Source organism: Callorhinus ursinus, unplaced genomic scaffold, assembly GCF_003265705.2.
Source record: "Callorhinus ursinus isolate GAN/ISIS: 27379988/994484 unplaced genomic scaffold, GSC_fseal_2.0 scaffold13, whole genome shotgun sequence".
Classification (NCBI taxonomy): Eukaryota; Metazoa; Chordata; class Mammalia; order Carnivora; family Otariidae; genus Callorhinus; species Callorhinus ursinus.
This window is the reverse complement of record NW_027397075.1, coordinates 15,617,304-15,635,018: the sequence shown is the minus strand read 5'-3', so window position 1 is coordinate 15,635,018 and position 17,715 is coordinate 15,617,304. Positions and strand designations below refer to the sequence as shown.

General features: G+C 46.1%; 1 protein-coding gene across 5 annotated transcripts in view; it reads left to right on the top strand.

The window, feature by feature from the left end:
• The first annotated feature begins 92 nt into the window (after positions 1-92).
• RAB11FIP3 (RAB11 family interacting protein 3) overlaps positions 93-17,715 on the top strand; it is an 85,476-nt gene continuing 67,853 nt past the window's right edge. For all 5 annotated transcript variants that reach the window (XM_073899775.1, XM_025877682.2, XM_073899776.1 and 2 more), the window contains exon 1: positions 93-650. In XM_073899775.1, the coding sequence (XP_073755876.1) occupies positions 225-650 (426 nt within the window). In that variant the 5' untranslated portion in view covers positions 93-224. The remainder of the gene's footprint in view (positions 651-17,715) is intronic.

Genomic DNA, 17,715 nt, shown 5'->3' with positions numbered 1-17,715 from the left:
TGAAGATGGAGACGGGCCGGCCGGCCTCCCTGGCGGGCGGCCCGCGCCCCGACCCAGAGCCCGGTGGGCCCGACCGGCCGGGGGCCGCCCCCGCCCCGCGCCCGGCTCTCGACCCACTGGAGCCCGCGGCCTGCGCCGATGCCGGGGCGGACCTAAGCGCCGGACGAGCCCCGGGGCCGGACGCGCGCCCCGAGAGCGCCTGGGCGCTTGCCCCGGATCCGGGCATGTCTTACCTCCTGCCGGACCAGGCTGCCTGCCGGGACCCCGACCCCGACCGGCAGCTGCCAGAACTCGGCCCGCTTCTTTCCTGGACTGAAGAGCCAGAGGATTACGGACCGCCGGTTTGCCCGGAGAGCGCCTCTCTCCGCGTGCAGGGTTTCAGGCACAGCCAGCACGTGAGGGGCGAGGTTGACTTCTTCCCTGGCTTCCCCTCACCCGCGGTGGGCGAGCTGACGCTGGACGTGGGTCCCGGGGACTCGGACCGGCCCTCGGACTTCAGCCAGACCTGCCCCCTAACGAGCGAGCCCGCGGCGTGTCCGGAGGACGGCCCCCGCCTTCGAGCCGTATTCGACGCCCTGGACGGCGATGGGGACGGCTTCGTTCGCATCGAGGACTTCGTCCAGTTCGCCACGGCCTACGGGGCAGAGCAGGTAACGGGGCGAGCGCTCCCGGGCCCTGCCGTCCGGCAGGTCGGGAAGTGCACGCTTTCTTCCCTTGTGTCCTCAGCTCGGGCTCAATCTCGCTGACGTTCCTTTCTCTCGTCGAGGGAGCTTCTATTCCCGAGACTCACTTTCTCTCCTGGCCCCCCTGCCCCCAACCCCGTCCTCTCGAGCCACACAAGCTGGATTTTTCCCAAACGGGGATGAGCTCCTGGCGATGAACTCCTGGCGTGGGGACCTGCCCCCAGGCTGCCTGGTAAAAGGGCCCCCTGAATGAAGACGTGCCCAGCGACTCCCCCAGCTGAGGGCCCAGGGCTGCTTGGCTGAAGTCATTCGGTCCTTCCCACCGCAGAGGCCAGACTGCGCCTGGTCACTGAACGTCATGCTAATCCACACACACCTATTTTGAGCACACTTTGCTGTGTGTGGTTGGTATATGTCCTGCCTAGGCTCATCTTTTTAATGTTTGGGAGACCCTGAACGCTGAAAGTTTTCACTTCTAACCTTGTGTGCAGAAGGGAAGGGGAATGAGTCCGAGAGCAGGGTGAGGGTACAGACTGAAGCAGAGTTCCATCAGGGCCAGCTCCTTTCCTGTCGGAGAAGTGAAGCGTGTAGACAGGTGTTGAGAAGGCACAGTGCAGTGTGTCGGAGGTCGCACCCAACCCCGGGGAGAAAGGGGGCCTCAAGATTTGTCCTTGGCCTGTATTTCAGCACTTAGGCAAGTTTACCTGGTGAGAGACACCATCACGCTTTGTGTTCTGCTGATAACCGGAGACATCACAGGTTACTGGTGTTCACATTTTACTGAAGAGTAGAAAGTCCCTAAAATGCTGATTTGCTAGTTTTTATATTTTATTGGTTTCTCACCTTGCAGACATTTGTTAAGTGGGTGTTCAAGTGCACAGTGTGTTTAAGCCTAGAGGTCTTGGGGTGCCTGGGTGGCTCAGTTGTTAAGCGTCTGCCTTCGACTCAGGTCATGATCCCAGTGTCTTGAGATCGAGCCCCACATCGGGCTCCCTGCTCCGCGGGAAGCCTGCTTCTCCCTCTCCCACTCCCCCTTCCTTGTGTTCCCTCTCTCGCTGTCTCTCTCTGTCAAAAATTAAATAAAATCTTAAAAAAAAAAAAGCCTAGTGGTCTTTAAGAAAAGAGGTAAAATTGATCCCTTGCTATTTAGGGTGTCGGTTAAAACATGTGGGAACCTTTATAAGGGATCCATGTATCTCCCTGAGTATCCACAGTGTCTTTTGAGCTGTAAGTGTAAAGATCTGGGTCCTCCTGATCACTGCTCCTTGTGCTGAGTTGTCAGCCCGGGAAGATGTGCATGTCTCTGTGGGCATCCTGAATGTTGGGATCAGCGTACTGCTTGTAATTTAGCTCTGTGTTGGAAGACATTGCTGCGACGGGTCTCCCACCTCTTAGTCTAATGGGCACAGAGGTATATGACTGACAAGTGTCCCATATGGGCAGCATGGATTGTGATTGCTGGTCCAGTTTCTTTTCCTGCTTTTCCTTTGTGCCGCTGGGCTAGAGAGCCCCGGTTTTTGTTTTGTTTTGTTTTTTTACTAGTGCTTTGTGTCTTCTCTCCAAACATACCCTCCCTCATTACAGCAGTCAGAGGTGTTAGGGAAATACTACATTTGTTCTTTATCATAATCTGACTCTGAGAGAGTACTCTGGCTTATATGAAGCTCACGAACGTTTTCTCTGGATCATCACCTTTTTCTGAGGCCCTTGTAGGCAGGTGGTTTTCATCTTACTCTATAGGTAAGGAACGGGAAGCCCAGGAAGGCTGAATAATTTTCACAAGCCCTCACAGATTGTCAGTGCTCTAGCAGGGATGTGCTCATAACCTTTTTTTTTTTTTAAATCATAGGTTTTTTTTTAAGATTTTTATTTATTTATTTGTCAGAGAGAGAGAGAGCACGAACAGGGGTAACAGCAGAGGGAGAGGGAGAAGCAGGCTCCCCACTGAGCAAGGAGCCCGATGTGGGACTCGATCCCAGGACCCCGGGATCATGACCCGAGCTGAAGGCAGACGCTTAACGACTGAGCCACCCAGGTGCCCCTGCACTCATAACCTTTAGGTGGCTCTCAGCTTATTAGATTTGGTCACTCAAAATATTTCCACAAATTTCATGTTTCTGACTTCCATAAAATCCTTTTCGTTTGAGAAACACCTTTTGTAACTGTTCTTATTGATTACAGTGGGAAAAACTTTGGGTGCTATTTGCGGCTGAGCTTTCTTGTAATCACAAAGTAGAAATTAGTCAAAATTCTTTGCTCTGATAGCTCCTGGTGGAATTTTAAGATTTTATTTATTTATTGTAGGGAGAGAGAGAAAGAGAGCGCGCGTGTGTGCTAGAGAGGGAGCTCTCACGAAATGAGGGGGTGGGCAGGGGAGGGCAGGGGGCCCAGCGGGGCTCCATTCTGGGACCCTGAGATCATGACCTGAGCCGAAACCTGAGCCACCCAAGTGCCCCTCTCCTGGTGGAATTTTAAATTTGGGGGCAAAGCCTGGATGACTTGGGGTTTGGTGGAATGGACGTGTGTAGGCAGATCTGTGGCATTGCATCCCTCCTGTCTGCTGGCCCAGACTGCGCTGGAAGTAGTGCAGGGTGTGGTCGTCGGGAGTACCTGGACCTGGACAAGCTTCCTGGGATGGCGGAGGGGAGCTCTCGTTTTGAAGCGGATAATTTACAGAGTAATGAGAGGTTGATTTTTGTGCCTGTCTGAGCTTTGCTAGCCTTTATTATGACTCAGGATTACTTTTCCCAGGTCTGATGCATTATAGAGCAAAGAGAAAAAGTATTCTCTGATAGTGAAGTAGTTGATTTATTTATTTATTATTTTTTAAAAAAGATTTTGTATTTATTCATCTGAGACAGAGAGAGAGAGAGCATGAGCAGGGGGAGAGGCAGAGGGAGAGGCAGAGGGAGAGGGAGAAGCAGACTCCCCGCTGAGCAGGGAGCCCGATGGGGGGCTGTATCCCAGGACCCTGAGCCGAAGGCAGACACTTAGCCATCTGAGCCACCCAGGCGCCCCTAGTTTATTTATTTTTAAAGATTTATTTATTTGAGAGGGACACAGAGAGCACAGGAGCAGGGGGAGTGGCAGAGGGAGAGGGAGAACCAGGCTCCCCGCTGAGCTCAGAGCCCTTTACCACCACCTGGATCCTAGGAACTACCCTCACCACCCCCAACCCCCAGGTCATGACCTGACCCAAAGTTAGAGGCTTAACTGAGCCACCCAGGTGCCCCGATAGTGAAGTAGTTTAAAAAAAACTGGAGAATTCCACCTCGTGATGAGTATTTTTATTTGTTTTCTGTTTTTTGGTTTTTCTTTAAAAGATATTATTTATTTATTTGATGGAGAGAGAGCACAAGTAGGCAGAGAGGCAGGCAGAGGGAGAGTGAGAAGCAGGCTTTCCACTGAGGAGGGAGCCGGACGTGGGGCTCGATCCCAGGATGCCAGGATCGTGACCTGAGCCGAAGGCAGATGCTTAGCTGACTGAGCCACCCAGGCGCCCTGGGATGAATATTTTTAAACTTTAAAAAAATTTTTTTTTATTTTAAAGATTTTATTTATTTGTCATAGAACGCGTGCGCACAAGCACAAGTGGGGAGGGGCAGAGGGAGAAGCAGGCTCCCCCTGAGCAGGGAGCCCGATGTGGGGCTCGATCCCAGGACCCTGGGACTGTGACCTGAGCCGAAGGCAGTCACTTAACCAACTGAGCCACCCAGGCACCCCTATTTTTAAACTTTTAAAATGACTGCCTACTGTGCTCTCTCTATATATCAAATAAGTAAATAAAATCTTTTAAAGGGGGGGCGCCTGCGTGGCTCAGTCGTTAAGCATCTGTCTTCAGCTCAGGTCATGATCTCAGGGTCCTGGGATCGAGCCCCGCATCGGCCTCCCTGCTCCGCGGGGAGCCTGCTTCTCCCTCCCTCTGCCTGCCTCTCTGCCTACTGTGCTCTCTCGATACATATCAAATAAATAAATAATATCTTTAAATTTTTTTGATGAAAAGTACTGAACATATACAGCAGTAGAGGAGTGGTTCCGTGAAATCCCCATCCCAAACCGCTGCTCAGTTTCAGCAGTCTCGGTTCATCTGTAGAGCCCCACTTTCATGCTGTGTGGGAAGTGCATGCCTGACATCACGTCTCATCCGTATGTATTTCAGTACGTATCTCTAAAAGATAAGGGTTCTTCTTTAAACATGCGTGATTTTTCAAAAACCCTAGGAAGAGAGAAGGTGGATAACAGCAATAAGGACCATAAGTTTCTGTACTTTCCACCTTGAGATTTCAAAATATTGCATGCATGAGACTCTTAGGCTGGTCACATTACTGTCCTTGATGATAACAACCAGATTATTCTTGATTATTGTCAAATACTCAAAGGTAGCATGTTGAGTAATCTGTTTAAGAAGGAAGCATTTTAAATTATTGAAGCTGATTTTCTGAATTTTTCATGGCAGCAGTTCGTACTTAGAATACAGATGGCTCTTCTGTCCCTCTTTCTTTAGCAGTGTCATGGTGTGTTTGGCTCTCTTTACATCACCTGGTGGTAGATCAGGTGTGGTGTAACATAACACAGGGCTGGCAAGGAGAAAAAGGACTGCAGTGGAGTTTTCTGGTTCTACCTTACTGAAACAGGAATTCGTAGTCCTTTACACCCAGCGCTAGTTGTCAAGATGGAATAGGTTACTTTTAAGTCCTCGGCCGTTTCTGAAGATTCTTCCTTTACATGACCCCTTCATCCTGAGAGTGATGTAGGAAAGAACGTTAGGGTTTGAAGCCAATGGCCAAGAAAGAATTCTTGAGACACATTTGGTGCAAAAAGGTGGTTTTATTAAAAGACGGGGACAGGACCCATGGGCAGGAAGAGCCTCACCGGGGTCTTGAGGAGTGGCCCACTGTATACTTTAAAGTTGGGAGGGGAGGGGCGCCTGGGTGGCTCAGTCGTTAAGCGTCTGCCATCGGCTCAGGTCATGATCCCAGGGTCCTGGGATTGAGCCCCACATCGGGCTCCCTGCTTGGCGGGAAGCCTGCTTCTCCCTCTCCCACTCCCCCTGCTTGTGTTCCCTCTCTCGCTGTGTCTCTCTATGTCAAATAAATAAATAGAATCTTTAAAAAAAATAAAAATAAAGTTGGGAGGGGGTTAGGGACAGTGTAAGTCTCTAACTCATTTGGAAGCAAGGTTTCCAGCACCTTGAGCGGGCTAGCTATTGTTAGGTAAAGGTCATTTATTACCGTCTAATAAAACCTTAGTCATGAGACCCTTCAGATATATATCGGTGGGCCATATGCTTGGAGGATGCTGCCAATATGTATCTTGGGGGGTAGAGATAAAGGAAGTTTCCAAAGGAATTCTTACATGTTAAAGTAGACTTACAGGGTCCTGGGGGTGGGGTGTTGGGCTAGGATTGCCTTTTGCCCTTAGCAAAGTGTCAACATCAACGCAGTTGAGTCCCTAGAGGAATGTCACTCTGCCTGTTTCAAGGACTTGTCCGCGGGTTGCAGGTAGTTAAGGAAATTTAATAATTTTTCTTCTGCCTGTGTTTCCCACATCAAGAGGGCTGATGCTTTTGTAGCCATGACCAACTCATCCTAAAAGAGAATTTGTAAAATAAATTCTAAGAGTATCGTAAGAAAGGATTGGTTTCTTTTGGCTTTATTTTTCAAAGGAATTAATTATAATTGTAAAGATTATCTCCACATTTTATGATTACACATACGTAAGTGTTTACATTTTAATAGTCACTGATCCTTTCCAGAGAACCTACACATTGAAATGCTGAATGCCCTTCAGTGACCTTGTAGGCAATGTCCTCTTCAGTGCTTGTATAAGTAGGCTGCTGAGGGAAGTGTTGATGCTCAGGTCTCCCTGCTTCTCATTCCCGCACCGGTGCTGGTGAGCAGTTGGAAGTTCCTAGGGGTGTGTGGCTGCACCTTTCAGTTGCTTCATTGTCCTTCCCAGTTTCTTTCCTAGTCTTGAATTTGAGTGTGAGTGTATCTGTGCGTGTGTGAGAGAGAGAATGAACACAGGTGTGTGAGCAAGTCCATGTGGGAGCTAGTGTGGGGTGTGTATGCACAGCTCTGGGTCTGTGTGTTGGATGAATTGCTAAAAGGCAGATGACATTCCTTTCTGTGCTTGGATCACAGGCAACTTTGTTGGTGTCTTAAAATTGCTTTTTTCATATTATAAAAATAACACATGCTTATTAAAAAATTTGAAAATGCAGAGTGGTATGAAACCTAAAACAAAAAAATGACCAGTAATCCCACTATTCTGAGAAAAACACCTTTCACATTTTAGTGCATCTCCTTCCAGATTTTTTTGTACACATACACACAGTTTTGTATATAATTGAGATTACTGGATAGAAGCTAAATTACATTTATAGATGTTCACTGTTTAAAAAAATGAAATAATTATATTAGTAAGCAAAATAAGAGAAATAAAATCAGGGACACCTGAGTGGCTCAGTTGGTTAAGCGTCTACCTTCGGCTCAGGTCATGATCCTGGGGTGCTGGGATCGAGTCCTGCATCGGACTCCCTTCTCAGCGGGGAGTCTGCTTCTCCCTCTGACTGTCGCTCCCCCTGATTGTGCTCTCTCTCTCTCTCTCACAAATAAATAAAATCTTAAAAAAAAGAAATAAAAATCACCTATAATCTCACCTCCCAGAGATAACTACTAAGGATTTAAAATGTAAATTAAAATATATGTAATAAATGCTTCATTGCACAAAAATGGTACAATTCCCATGTCTGTTCTTTTTTTTTTTTTAAGATTTTATTTATTTGACAGAGAGAGACACAGCAAGAGAGGGAACACAAGCAGGGGGAGTGGGAGAGGGAGAAGCAGGCTCCCCGCTGAGCAGGGAGCCCTATGTGGGACTCAATCCCAGGACCCTGGGATCATGACCTGAGCTGAAGGCAGATGCTTAAGTGACTGAGCCACCAAGGCACACCCCTTTTTAAAAAAGATTTTTAAAATTTTACTTTAGAGAGAAAGAGTGCATGCAGGTGCCAGGAGGGTGGAAGGAGGCAGAAGGAGAGGGAGAGGCAGAGAATCTTAAGCAGATTCCCCACCCAGTGTGGGGCTGGATTCCACAACCCTGAGACCACTACCTGAGCCAAAACCAAGAGTTAGACGCTCAACCAACTGAGCCACCCAGGCGTCCCTAAAGATTTTATTTTTAAGTAATCTCTAAACCCAAACTGGGGCTCAAACTTACCACCCTGAGATCAAGAGTCACATGCTCTACTGACTGAGCCAGCCAGGAGCCCCTGATTAATCATATTTTTAAAGTTAATTGGTAATTTTAATTTTACTAATAGAGTGCTTGAGTCATAATAAAAGGAAGTAAAAGTCCACATTGACTAGAGAGATGAGTAGTTCCTTTGAAAGGCTACTAAAGTACATTTTGAAAAGTCATGCTAGCGAGAATATTTTTCTACGTTGAAACACAGATGAGGGGTGGTAGATAGCTATGAATTTTGGGTGAGGTCTGAGCAGAGGTAGCCAGTTTCCTGGTTCTCCTCAGAGCAGTGATAATGTTTATGGGTTATGGGTGGAATCCAGTCCCTGGTCTCCCTGATTGTATCAGTGCAGGGACCTCAGATTTTCATGTAGAAGATGTGGGAGGGCATAGCCAGCCTAACACCCTCTTATTGAGGGACTCTCAATAAGATTTTTTATTTTCTATTTTTAGTTTTACCTATTTATTTTTTTGAGAGAGAGTGCGAGTGGGGAGGGGCAGAGGGAGAGTGAGAGAGAGAGAATCCTTAGGCAGGCTCCATGCTCAGTGCAGAGTCGGAAGTGGGGCTTGATTTCACGACTCTGAGATCATGACCTGAGCCGAAATCAAGAGTTGGATGCTTAACCAACTGAGCCACCCAGGTGCCCCTCAATAAGATTTTTTAAAAACCTGAGGGGCGCCTGGGTGGCTCACTTGGTTAAGCATTTGCCTTCAGCTCAGGTCATAATTCCAGGGTCTTGGGATCGAGCCCCTGCTTAGCGAGGACTCTGCATCTCCCTCTCCCTCTGCCCTTCTCCCCTGCTGGTGCTCTCTCACTCTCTCTCTCTCTCAAATAAATAAGAATAAAAAAATAAAAAACATGAGTCACAGATAAAAGAATGGTATGAAAACTCTTAAAAATCAAAGGGAAGGGGCACCTGGGTGGCTCAGTCAGTTGGGCGTCTGCCTTCGACTCAGGTCATGATCCCAGGGCTCTGGGATTGGGCCCCACATCGGGCTCCCTACTCAGCAGGGAGCCTGCTTCTCCCTCTCTGCTGCACCCCATGCTTGTGCTCTCCCTCTGTCAAATAAATAAAATCTTAAAAAATCAAAGGGAAAAAGACAAAAACCTGGTAGAAAAATGGATAAAAAATATGAAGACATCCCATAGGAAAAGATACACAAATGGCCACTAAATATGTGAAAATATGCTCACCCTCATTTCCTGATGAGAAAGATAAATGCGAATTAAAATCACTTAGATGCATTTCTCACTCATCGTGTTTGCAAAAATGTAAAAGCTTGAACACATTCTGTTGGTGAGGCTGTTGGGAAACAGGCACGCTCACAGATTGCTGGTGAGGGTGCAAAGTGGTACAGTCCTTATTATCAAGGGGAACTTTGACTTCACTGGCCTCCTCCTAGTGACTTACCCTGAGGTTGTACCTCCACAAGTAAAAAATACCAGATATTGCCGAGGTATTCATTGCAGCATTATCTGTGAATAAAATACGGAAACAATGTAAATGTTCATCCAGGAAGAGTGAGGTCTGTTCCTGTAACAGGGTGCAGCAGCAGAGATAAAGGGGGAAGGCTCATGTATACTGGCAGGGAGTGATTTCCAAGATGCAGTTAGTGGAAAGAGCATACAAGTTAGTGTGCAAAATTCGTGGTAAGAAAGAATAGGTGCTGCGTGATCTCTCTGCTAGGAGACTCCTAGAGGAGTCAGACCCTAGGGTTGAAAAGGAGAATGGAACCTCGGGGAAGGGCTGGAGGGGAGTTAGCGTTTAATGGGGAGAGTTTCAGTTGGGGCAGTTGGAAAAGCCCCAGAGATGGATGACGGCAATGGTTGTACAACACTGTGAATATACTTGATGCACAAGATATGGTTGTATTCTTACAAATGGTTGATTTATCACAATTTAAACAAAAAGAAAAGAGGGATCTGAGGTACAGAACCCTAAGGATAGAGACTTCAGCTCAAATGAAGAGGAATTGACAAGTAGAATTAAGAAACCACACCTCATGGGGCACCTGGGTGGTTCAGTTGGTTAAGCATCTGACTCTTTTCTTTTTAATTTTAATTTTATTTTATTATGTTATGTTAATCACCATACATTACATCATTAGTTTTTGATGTGGTGTTCCATGATTCATTGCCCAGTGCTCCATTCAGTACGTGCCCTCTTTAATACCCATCACCAGGCTAACCCATCCCCCCACCCCCTCCCCTCTAGAACCCTCAAGCATATGACTCTTGATTTCTGCTCAGGTCATGATCTCAGGGTTGTGAGATTGAGCCCTGGGTCAGGCTCCATGCTCAGTGTGGACTCTGCTTGGGATTCTCTCTCTCCTTTTGCCCCTTCCCCTGCTGGCTCTTCCTCTCTCTCTCAAAGCAATAAATCTTAAAAAAGGAAAAAAAGAAAGTAACCACACCTCAGGGCACCTGGTTGGCTCAGTCAGAAGAGTGTGCAACTCTTGATCTCAGGGTCGTGAGTTTGAGCCCCATATTGGGTGTAGAGATTACTAAAAATAAATACAGAAAAAAATGACAGAAAGAAAGAAACCACACCTCGTGACCCCCAGACCAGGCCTTTTCTCCTCACCTGTCCTCCTGGCTTGGTATTCAAGATCCTCAGCCCATCTGAGGTTTTTATATTCACAGGCTCCAGGACAGGGCTGGGCCAGCAGGATCTGACTATAAGGAGTTGAAGGTTAGAGAGGGAGGAAAGAAAGAATGCAAAATTAGAAAGAAGAGGAAATAAAATGTATATATTTGTTTCTTTTTGCAAAAAGAAACACAGGAAGGATAGACAAAGAACTAATTTAAATAACTTACCCAAGTGGGTGGGGACAGGGTTTAAGGTATATGGATGGAACTGAAATTTGTCTGAGTCTGCCTTTTTATATATCTTTGACTTTTTTAAGATTTTATTTATTAGAGAGAGAGCGTGCACACGAGAAGGGGGAGGGTCATAGGGAGAAGCAGGGAGCCTGATGGAAGGCTTGATCCTGGGATCCTGGGACTTAAGGATCATGACCTCAGCTGAAGGCAGACGCTTAACTCATGGAGCCACTCAGATGCCCTTATATCCTTGACTTTTGAGTCATCCAAATATTCTACATACTCAAAAATTTAAGATAACAATGATAGAAAACCGGATGGAATTCAAGTAGAAACAAATGAACCTGGAAGTATATCGAATTAGTAACATAGTCATATAGGAAAGATTAATTCAAGTCCCATGAACACAGTACTCTGTATGCCTTTAGTGGGTTATATTCAAAAGAAAAAAAGAGCTACAAAGAAACTTACTATAAAGTAGGTTAGTTGGTAGATCAACGCAGTAGTTCTGAAATCACTTTGGGTGTGTGTTGGATAGAGCAAATGAATATACTGGTGCTGGGAACCAGGCTTCTCCAGGAGAAAGGAGATAAAAATACGGTATGGAGAAGGTGAGGGAGAACCCTGTTGTCTTGGAATTTAAATTGAGGGTATCAGTAGGAAGACATGATTTAAAAAATAATCTAGCTCTGTCCTCGGAGAGGGTCTAGGAGCAGTGACATCCCAGTAGCAGTGGGTATAACTGGCCCCCAGATCATGGTTGCAAACACCATTTCCCACTGAAGGAACTAGAGATCCTCAGAGAAATGCCTTATTTCAGGTTTAAGGCAGGCAAAATTTAATGTGAGCCTGGATTAATCTTGTACCAGAAAGCAAGGAAGTGTTCAAAAATTGATGGGGACATGTCAAAAATGGAGCAGCTTGAATGGGTTCCCAGTGGGCAAATCTGGGACATTTGGAGCGTCAAAAAAGGGTAATGATGATAAAGGGTACGTTGAATTTAAAAAGTGTATGGCACACAGGGAGTAAAAACCAGTCCTAGTGACACCCTAAAGGAGGTGCGTGGTTCCTTACAGACAAATGCCCTTCAAAGTAGAAAGTGACAGATTTAGAGATCCATGGGTTGTTGTTTTCTGAATTGGTGTTTTGTGATGACCAAGGTAATAATTGATTCAAGTGAGGATCATCAGTGGTTGTTAAAAACCATGGTGTAAACATTTGAGGGGGAGGGGCTGCAGGGACCACACATTCCGAAGTGTCATTCCACAGATGATTGGTCCAGATGGAAGAAGAGAGCTTTACATTGGAGAAATTTGTCTGATTCTGCCTTGATCAGGTCTGGTCAAACTCTGACTTCCCAGTAATGGAGATGACGTGCCTCTTGATGGGATGCAGTGGGACGGTCAACATTCTTGCCAAAAGTGTTTAACGTGAATCAAATAATGAGAAATAACCAGACAACCCAGACTGTAGGACCCTCGACAGTTGCCTGGGGACACTTGAAAATATGTCATAAGAAGGGTCGGGGACCCTTCTCGACTGAGGACATGAATGAATCGTGACAACTAATACCTGGTTCTCAATTAAAAGGAAGCAAGACAACTGTGAAGGCCATTGTTGGGGTAAGTTGGGGAAATTTGAAGATAGGTGATTACTTGATATCACTGGTGTCAATGGTTTTGTGTAGGATGGTCCTTGTTCCTAGGAAATAGATGCTGGAAGGATTTAGGGAGGTGTCATGATGTCTGAAGCTTATTTATTTATTTTTAAAGATCTTATCTCTGTACGCATTGTGGGGCTTGAACTCACGACCCTGAGATTGAGAGTTGCATGCTCTACTGACTGAAATGGCTAGGCGCCCCTCCGCAGCTTAGTTTTAATAGTTCCACAAAAAAAGTGCAGGTGTGTAGAAAGAGATAGGAAGCAGATGCGGAAGGACTTTGGTAATTGGTGCATGTAGAGAAGGGTTATCAGATGTTCTTTGTATTCTTCTTTAAACTTTACAGTGGGTTCAACATACTTCAAAATAAAAAGAAATAATATAATATAGGAAGTTCATTGATGGTAACCGGTACTTCGTCTTGTAGTGCATGTTAGATTGTGTGGCTTTTATCGATCTTAACAATAATCAGAAACCAAAACCCTTGTTCTTACATAAGTAACAGGAATGTTCCACATGGACACAGATTCACTGGTTAGTAACTCAACACCCAGGGCAGTGCTTTTTGATTCATAGATGGCACAGAGTTCGAGATTACCCTTCCCTTTGACACGGGGGTTGAAATGGGAAGTTAAGAATAGCTATATATGGTCCAGAAATGGACCCTCAACTCTGTGGTCAACTAATCTACGACAAAGCAGGAAAGAATGTCCAGGGGAAAAAAGACAGTCTTTTCAACAAATGGTTTTGGGAAAATTGGACAGCAACATGCAGAAGAATGAAACTGGACCATTTCCTTACACCACACACAAAAGTAGACTCAAAATAGATGAAAGACCTAAATGTGAGACAGGAATCCATTAAAATCCTTGAGGAGAACACAGGCAGCAACCTCTTCGACCTCAGCCGCCGCAGCTTCTTCCTAGAAACATCGCCAAAGGCAAAGGAAGCAAGGGCAAAAATGAGCTATTGGGACTTCATCAAGCTAAAAAGCTTTTGCACAGCAAAGGAAACAGTCAACAAAACCAAAGACAACCAACAGAACGGGAGAAGATATATGCAAATGGCATATCAGATAAAGGGCTAGTATCCAAAATCTATAAAGAACTTATCAAACCCAACACCCAAAGAACAAATAATCCAATCAAGAAATGGGTAGAAGACATGAAGAGACGTTTCTGCAAAGAAGACATCCAAATGGCCAACAGACACATGAAAAAGTGCTCAACATCACTTGGCATCAGGGAAATCCAAATCAAAACCTCAGTGAGATACCACCTCACACCAGTCAGAATGGCTAAAATTAACAAGTCAGGAAACGACAGATGTTGGCAAGGATGTGGGGAAAAGGGAACCCTCCTACACTGTTGGTGGGAATGCAAGCTGGTGTAGCCAATCTGGAAAACAGTATGGAGGTTCCTCAAAAAGTTGAAAATAGAGCTTCCCTACGACCCAGCAATTGCACTACTGGGTATTTATCCCAAAGATACAAATGTAGTGATCCGAAGAGGCACATGCACCCAATGTTTATAGCAGCAGTGTCCACAATAGCCAAACTATGGAAAGAGCCCAGATGTCCATCGACAGATAAATGGATAAAGAAGATGTGGTATATATATCTACAATGGAATATTATGCAGCCATCAAAAAATGAAATCTTGCCATTTGCAACGACATGGATGGAACTAGAGGGTTTTAGGCCAAGTGAAATAAAGCAATCAGAAGGACAATTATATGATCTCACTGATATGCGGAATTTAAGAAACAGGGCAGAGGGTCTTAGGGGAAGAGAGGAAAAAAATGAAGCACAATGAAAGCAGAGAGGGAGATAAACCGTAAGAGACTCTTAATCTCAGGAAACAAACTGAGGGGTGCTGGAGAGGGGAGGGAGGTGGGAGGGATGGGGTGGCTGGGTGATGGACATTGGGGAGGGTATGTGTTGTGGTGAGCACTGTGTATTGTGTAAGACTGTTGGATCATAGACCTGTACACCTGAAACAAATAACACATTATATGTTAATAAAAAAAAGGAATAGCTATATATGAAACCATATTCTTATTTATCAACGGATGTAAGTATCTTGTTTTAGTGTATAGATTCCCTCAAAAGGAAATGGAGAAAGAACTCTCTTTTCCCTTCCCTATTGACAGTATTCAAATGGATAAATAAATGTTTGAATAAATGTGAAGGGAGCTTAGGAATACTTAGGGTGCCTAAAAATTAATTTCCTATTTGTGACTCGGCCTTTTACCACTGCCAGTGAGGTAGGAAGCATGTCCATATGGTTAAATGTGTACTGTGACCTTTTAGTGATGATCAGTCCTTGCTGAGCTTGTTGGATCACTGGTTTGTAAATTGAGACACTGCACACTGTTAAATGTTGTTGAGACCCATAAAGAGCTTCTGTTTATGTGAGTTTTATCTCTTGATCTTGACTCTTAGAAAGTGAAGCTAAAAGAAATATGAAACATGTTTTTATTTGGGTCAATTAAAAATAATCCCTTACATGTTAACATTAATGACTTTTTTATGAAAGATACTAGTTTCTAAAATAGTGAGAAGAGTGGCATTGTTTTACATTTTTGCAAGTCTCTTAAATGTCTGACTTGATCGAAGAGAACTGCATTCTTACATCTACTTCTGCAAGCGATCTGTTGTGTCATGTAGCCTGTGGAAAACTGCTCTGCATTCATGAGAGTGAGATGAAAGAAAGCAAAGAATGTCTTGGAGTGTCATGAACCTCGTTTGATCTTGCTGAGCACCCGGGACATCAGGGTCCCCAGGACCCCTAACCACTGGTTGAGAACAGGTATTTTAACTGCTGAAGTGTCCACCTTGTCGCCTGATTTCACATGCTTGCACACATCAGAATCGCCTGGAGATCCTGTTAAAGCTGACGGCTGGGCCCGCCACAGTGTCTGGTTTGTCTTGCCTGAGTGGGGTCTGGTAAGAACTATGTTTCTGACCTGTTCCTGTTGATGCTGTTACTCCTGGTCCTGCGGTCTCAGCCAGAGAGCTGCTATTCTCCCCCCCCCTTTTTTTTTAAGATTTTATTTATTTATTTGAGAGGGAGAGTGAGAGAGAGCGAGAGAACATGGGGGGGAGGGGCAGAGGGAGAAGCAGACTCTCCACTGAGCAGGGAGCCCGACGCAGGGCTGGATCCTGGGACTCCAGGATCATGACCTGAACCAAAGGCAGACGCTTCACCAGCTGAGCCACCCAGGTACCTGAGAGCTGCTATTCTTTTTTTTTTTTTAAAGATTTTATTTATTTATTTGACAGAGAGAGACACAGCGAGAGAGGGAACACAAGCAGGGGGAGCGGGAGAGGGAGAAGCAGGCTTCCCGCGGAGCAGGGAGCCCGATGCGGGGCTCGATCCCAGGACCCTGGGATCATGACCTGAGCCGAAGGCAGACGCTTAACGACTGAGCCACCCAGGTGCCCCGAGAGCTGCTATTCTTGAGGGTTTTGAAAAACTCTTTAAAGGCCCAGTCACATCTCAACATCACTCTCCCTCGCTGTGCTGTGTTTATTCTGACATTAATTTCACAAATGCTTACTTGGGGCTGCCTGTACGGGACCCTCAGGAGGCCTCAGGGCTGCCCTCTGTCCTCACTGCTGTCTGTCTGGTAGAAAAGCAGAGAAGCAGCCAGGACCCATCATACTGAGAGGTCCACATACCTTGGCCCATTCTTCCTCTTTTTTTTTTTTTTTTTAAAGATTTTATTTATTTGAGAGAGAGCACAAGCCGGGGGAAGGGCAGAGGGAGAAGCAGACTCCCCGCCAAGCAGGGAGCCGGACACGGGGCTCGATCCCAGGACCCTGGGATCATGACCTGAATGGAGGGCAGACGCTTAACTGACTGAGCCACCCAGGCGCCCTGGCCCATTCTTGACACATCCCTGCTACTCTCTATTCTCAGTTTGCTATACTGTTTTTTGGTACTTACTTTATCTTTCAGTTCAGTTTTACTTTTTGTCGTGTAGGTAGTTTAAACAGTCCCACAGTGTACTGTGCGCACCGCAGAGCAGGAGGAAGCTGCAGTCTCCTCACCACCCTTCCTCCCACTCCTGGCTCTTTCCTTCTCCTGTTGTTTTCCCCAGTTTTAGATAGTTTCTATTGACTTTGTCTTGTGGATGGTACACTCACGATACTTTCCTTCCGTCTCCTCCATTCTTCCATGTAGTTAATCCTGATCTGGGTTAAATAGGCATTCTGTGTTTGTCGTGATCGCAGATATTCTTCATAGCTGACCCATGGAGTGTGCGGCAATTACAGTGCCTCTCTAGTGCAACCTCTGGCTTTTCCTGGAATCTGTACATTTTCACTTGTTCAGTCTTCTGTGCACCCACCAGCAGTTCTCTCTATCCTGTCTGCTGGGGATCTCACCATTCAGCACGAGCCCTTGGACTTCCAGCGTTGTGTCCTGGCCCTGGTTCTCGTGCTGGGGCTCACCTCCCCACTGCCGGGCTGGTGTCCTGCTTTGGGAGCACCTCTGCTAGTCTGTCCTGACTCGGCCTTCTGCCTGAAGTTCCATGTCAGATCCTCACCCAGGCTTTTCTTTTCAAGTATGACACCTGACGCCCTTTCCACTTCCTGTGCTTTGCTTGGTCATCTGGCATTCCCTCTGTGGCCATTACATCACTTTGTTCTTTACTCCCAGTGAGTGCCCGCTTGTCCACCCGTGTGCATCTTCCAGAACGTCAAGGCCTCTCCTCTGGAACAGAGCAGTGTTCTTCCAGTGGACTTTCCGGAGGGAGTGGAGAGAAGCTTGTATCTTCACCCCGTTGAATGCTGTTTAAGCCCCCTCCGTCCTCCACGTCTGTCAGAGCAGACTTAGTGCATCCCTCCCTGGCCTCACCATCGTCCTGTGTTGTGAGCAGGGCAGGCCTTGTTAGCCTCACACAGCTGGGAGACAGGTCTGGGGCACTATGGGGTATCTGTGTCAACAAGTGATTTGGTTTAGCTTGCCTTAGCTTGCATTTTGTGTGTTTAAGTTTTCGTATTTTGACAAAGTCCACATAGATGAAATTAGGTTTTTGTAGCCCTAGAATATTCCATTACGTTGATGTACTAGGCATTTATTTTTCGTTTTTCTGTCCTAGGAGTAGTGCCACTGTATCTCCAGCTATACAGATTACTTTTCACATATCTGACTTCTAGCAGGACTTCATTTTTGTGCTGGGCTTTGGACTTGTTGATTCTTAAGAAGGGATTCAGTCGGGCTTTCTTAGCATTTGAGAGCGTTTCTGTGGCACCCACAGTAGGTGCTAGAGGGACGAGGCAGAGCATCCTTGGCTGT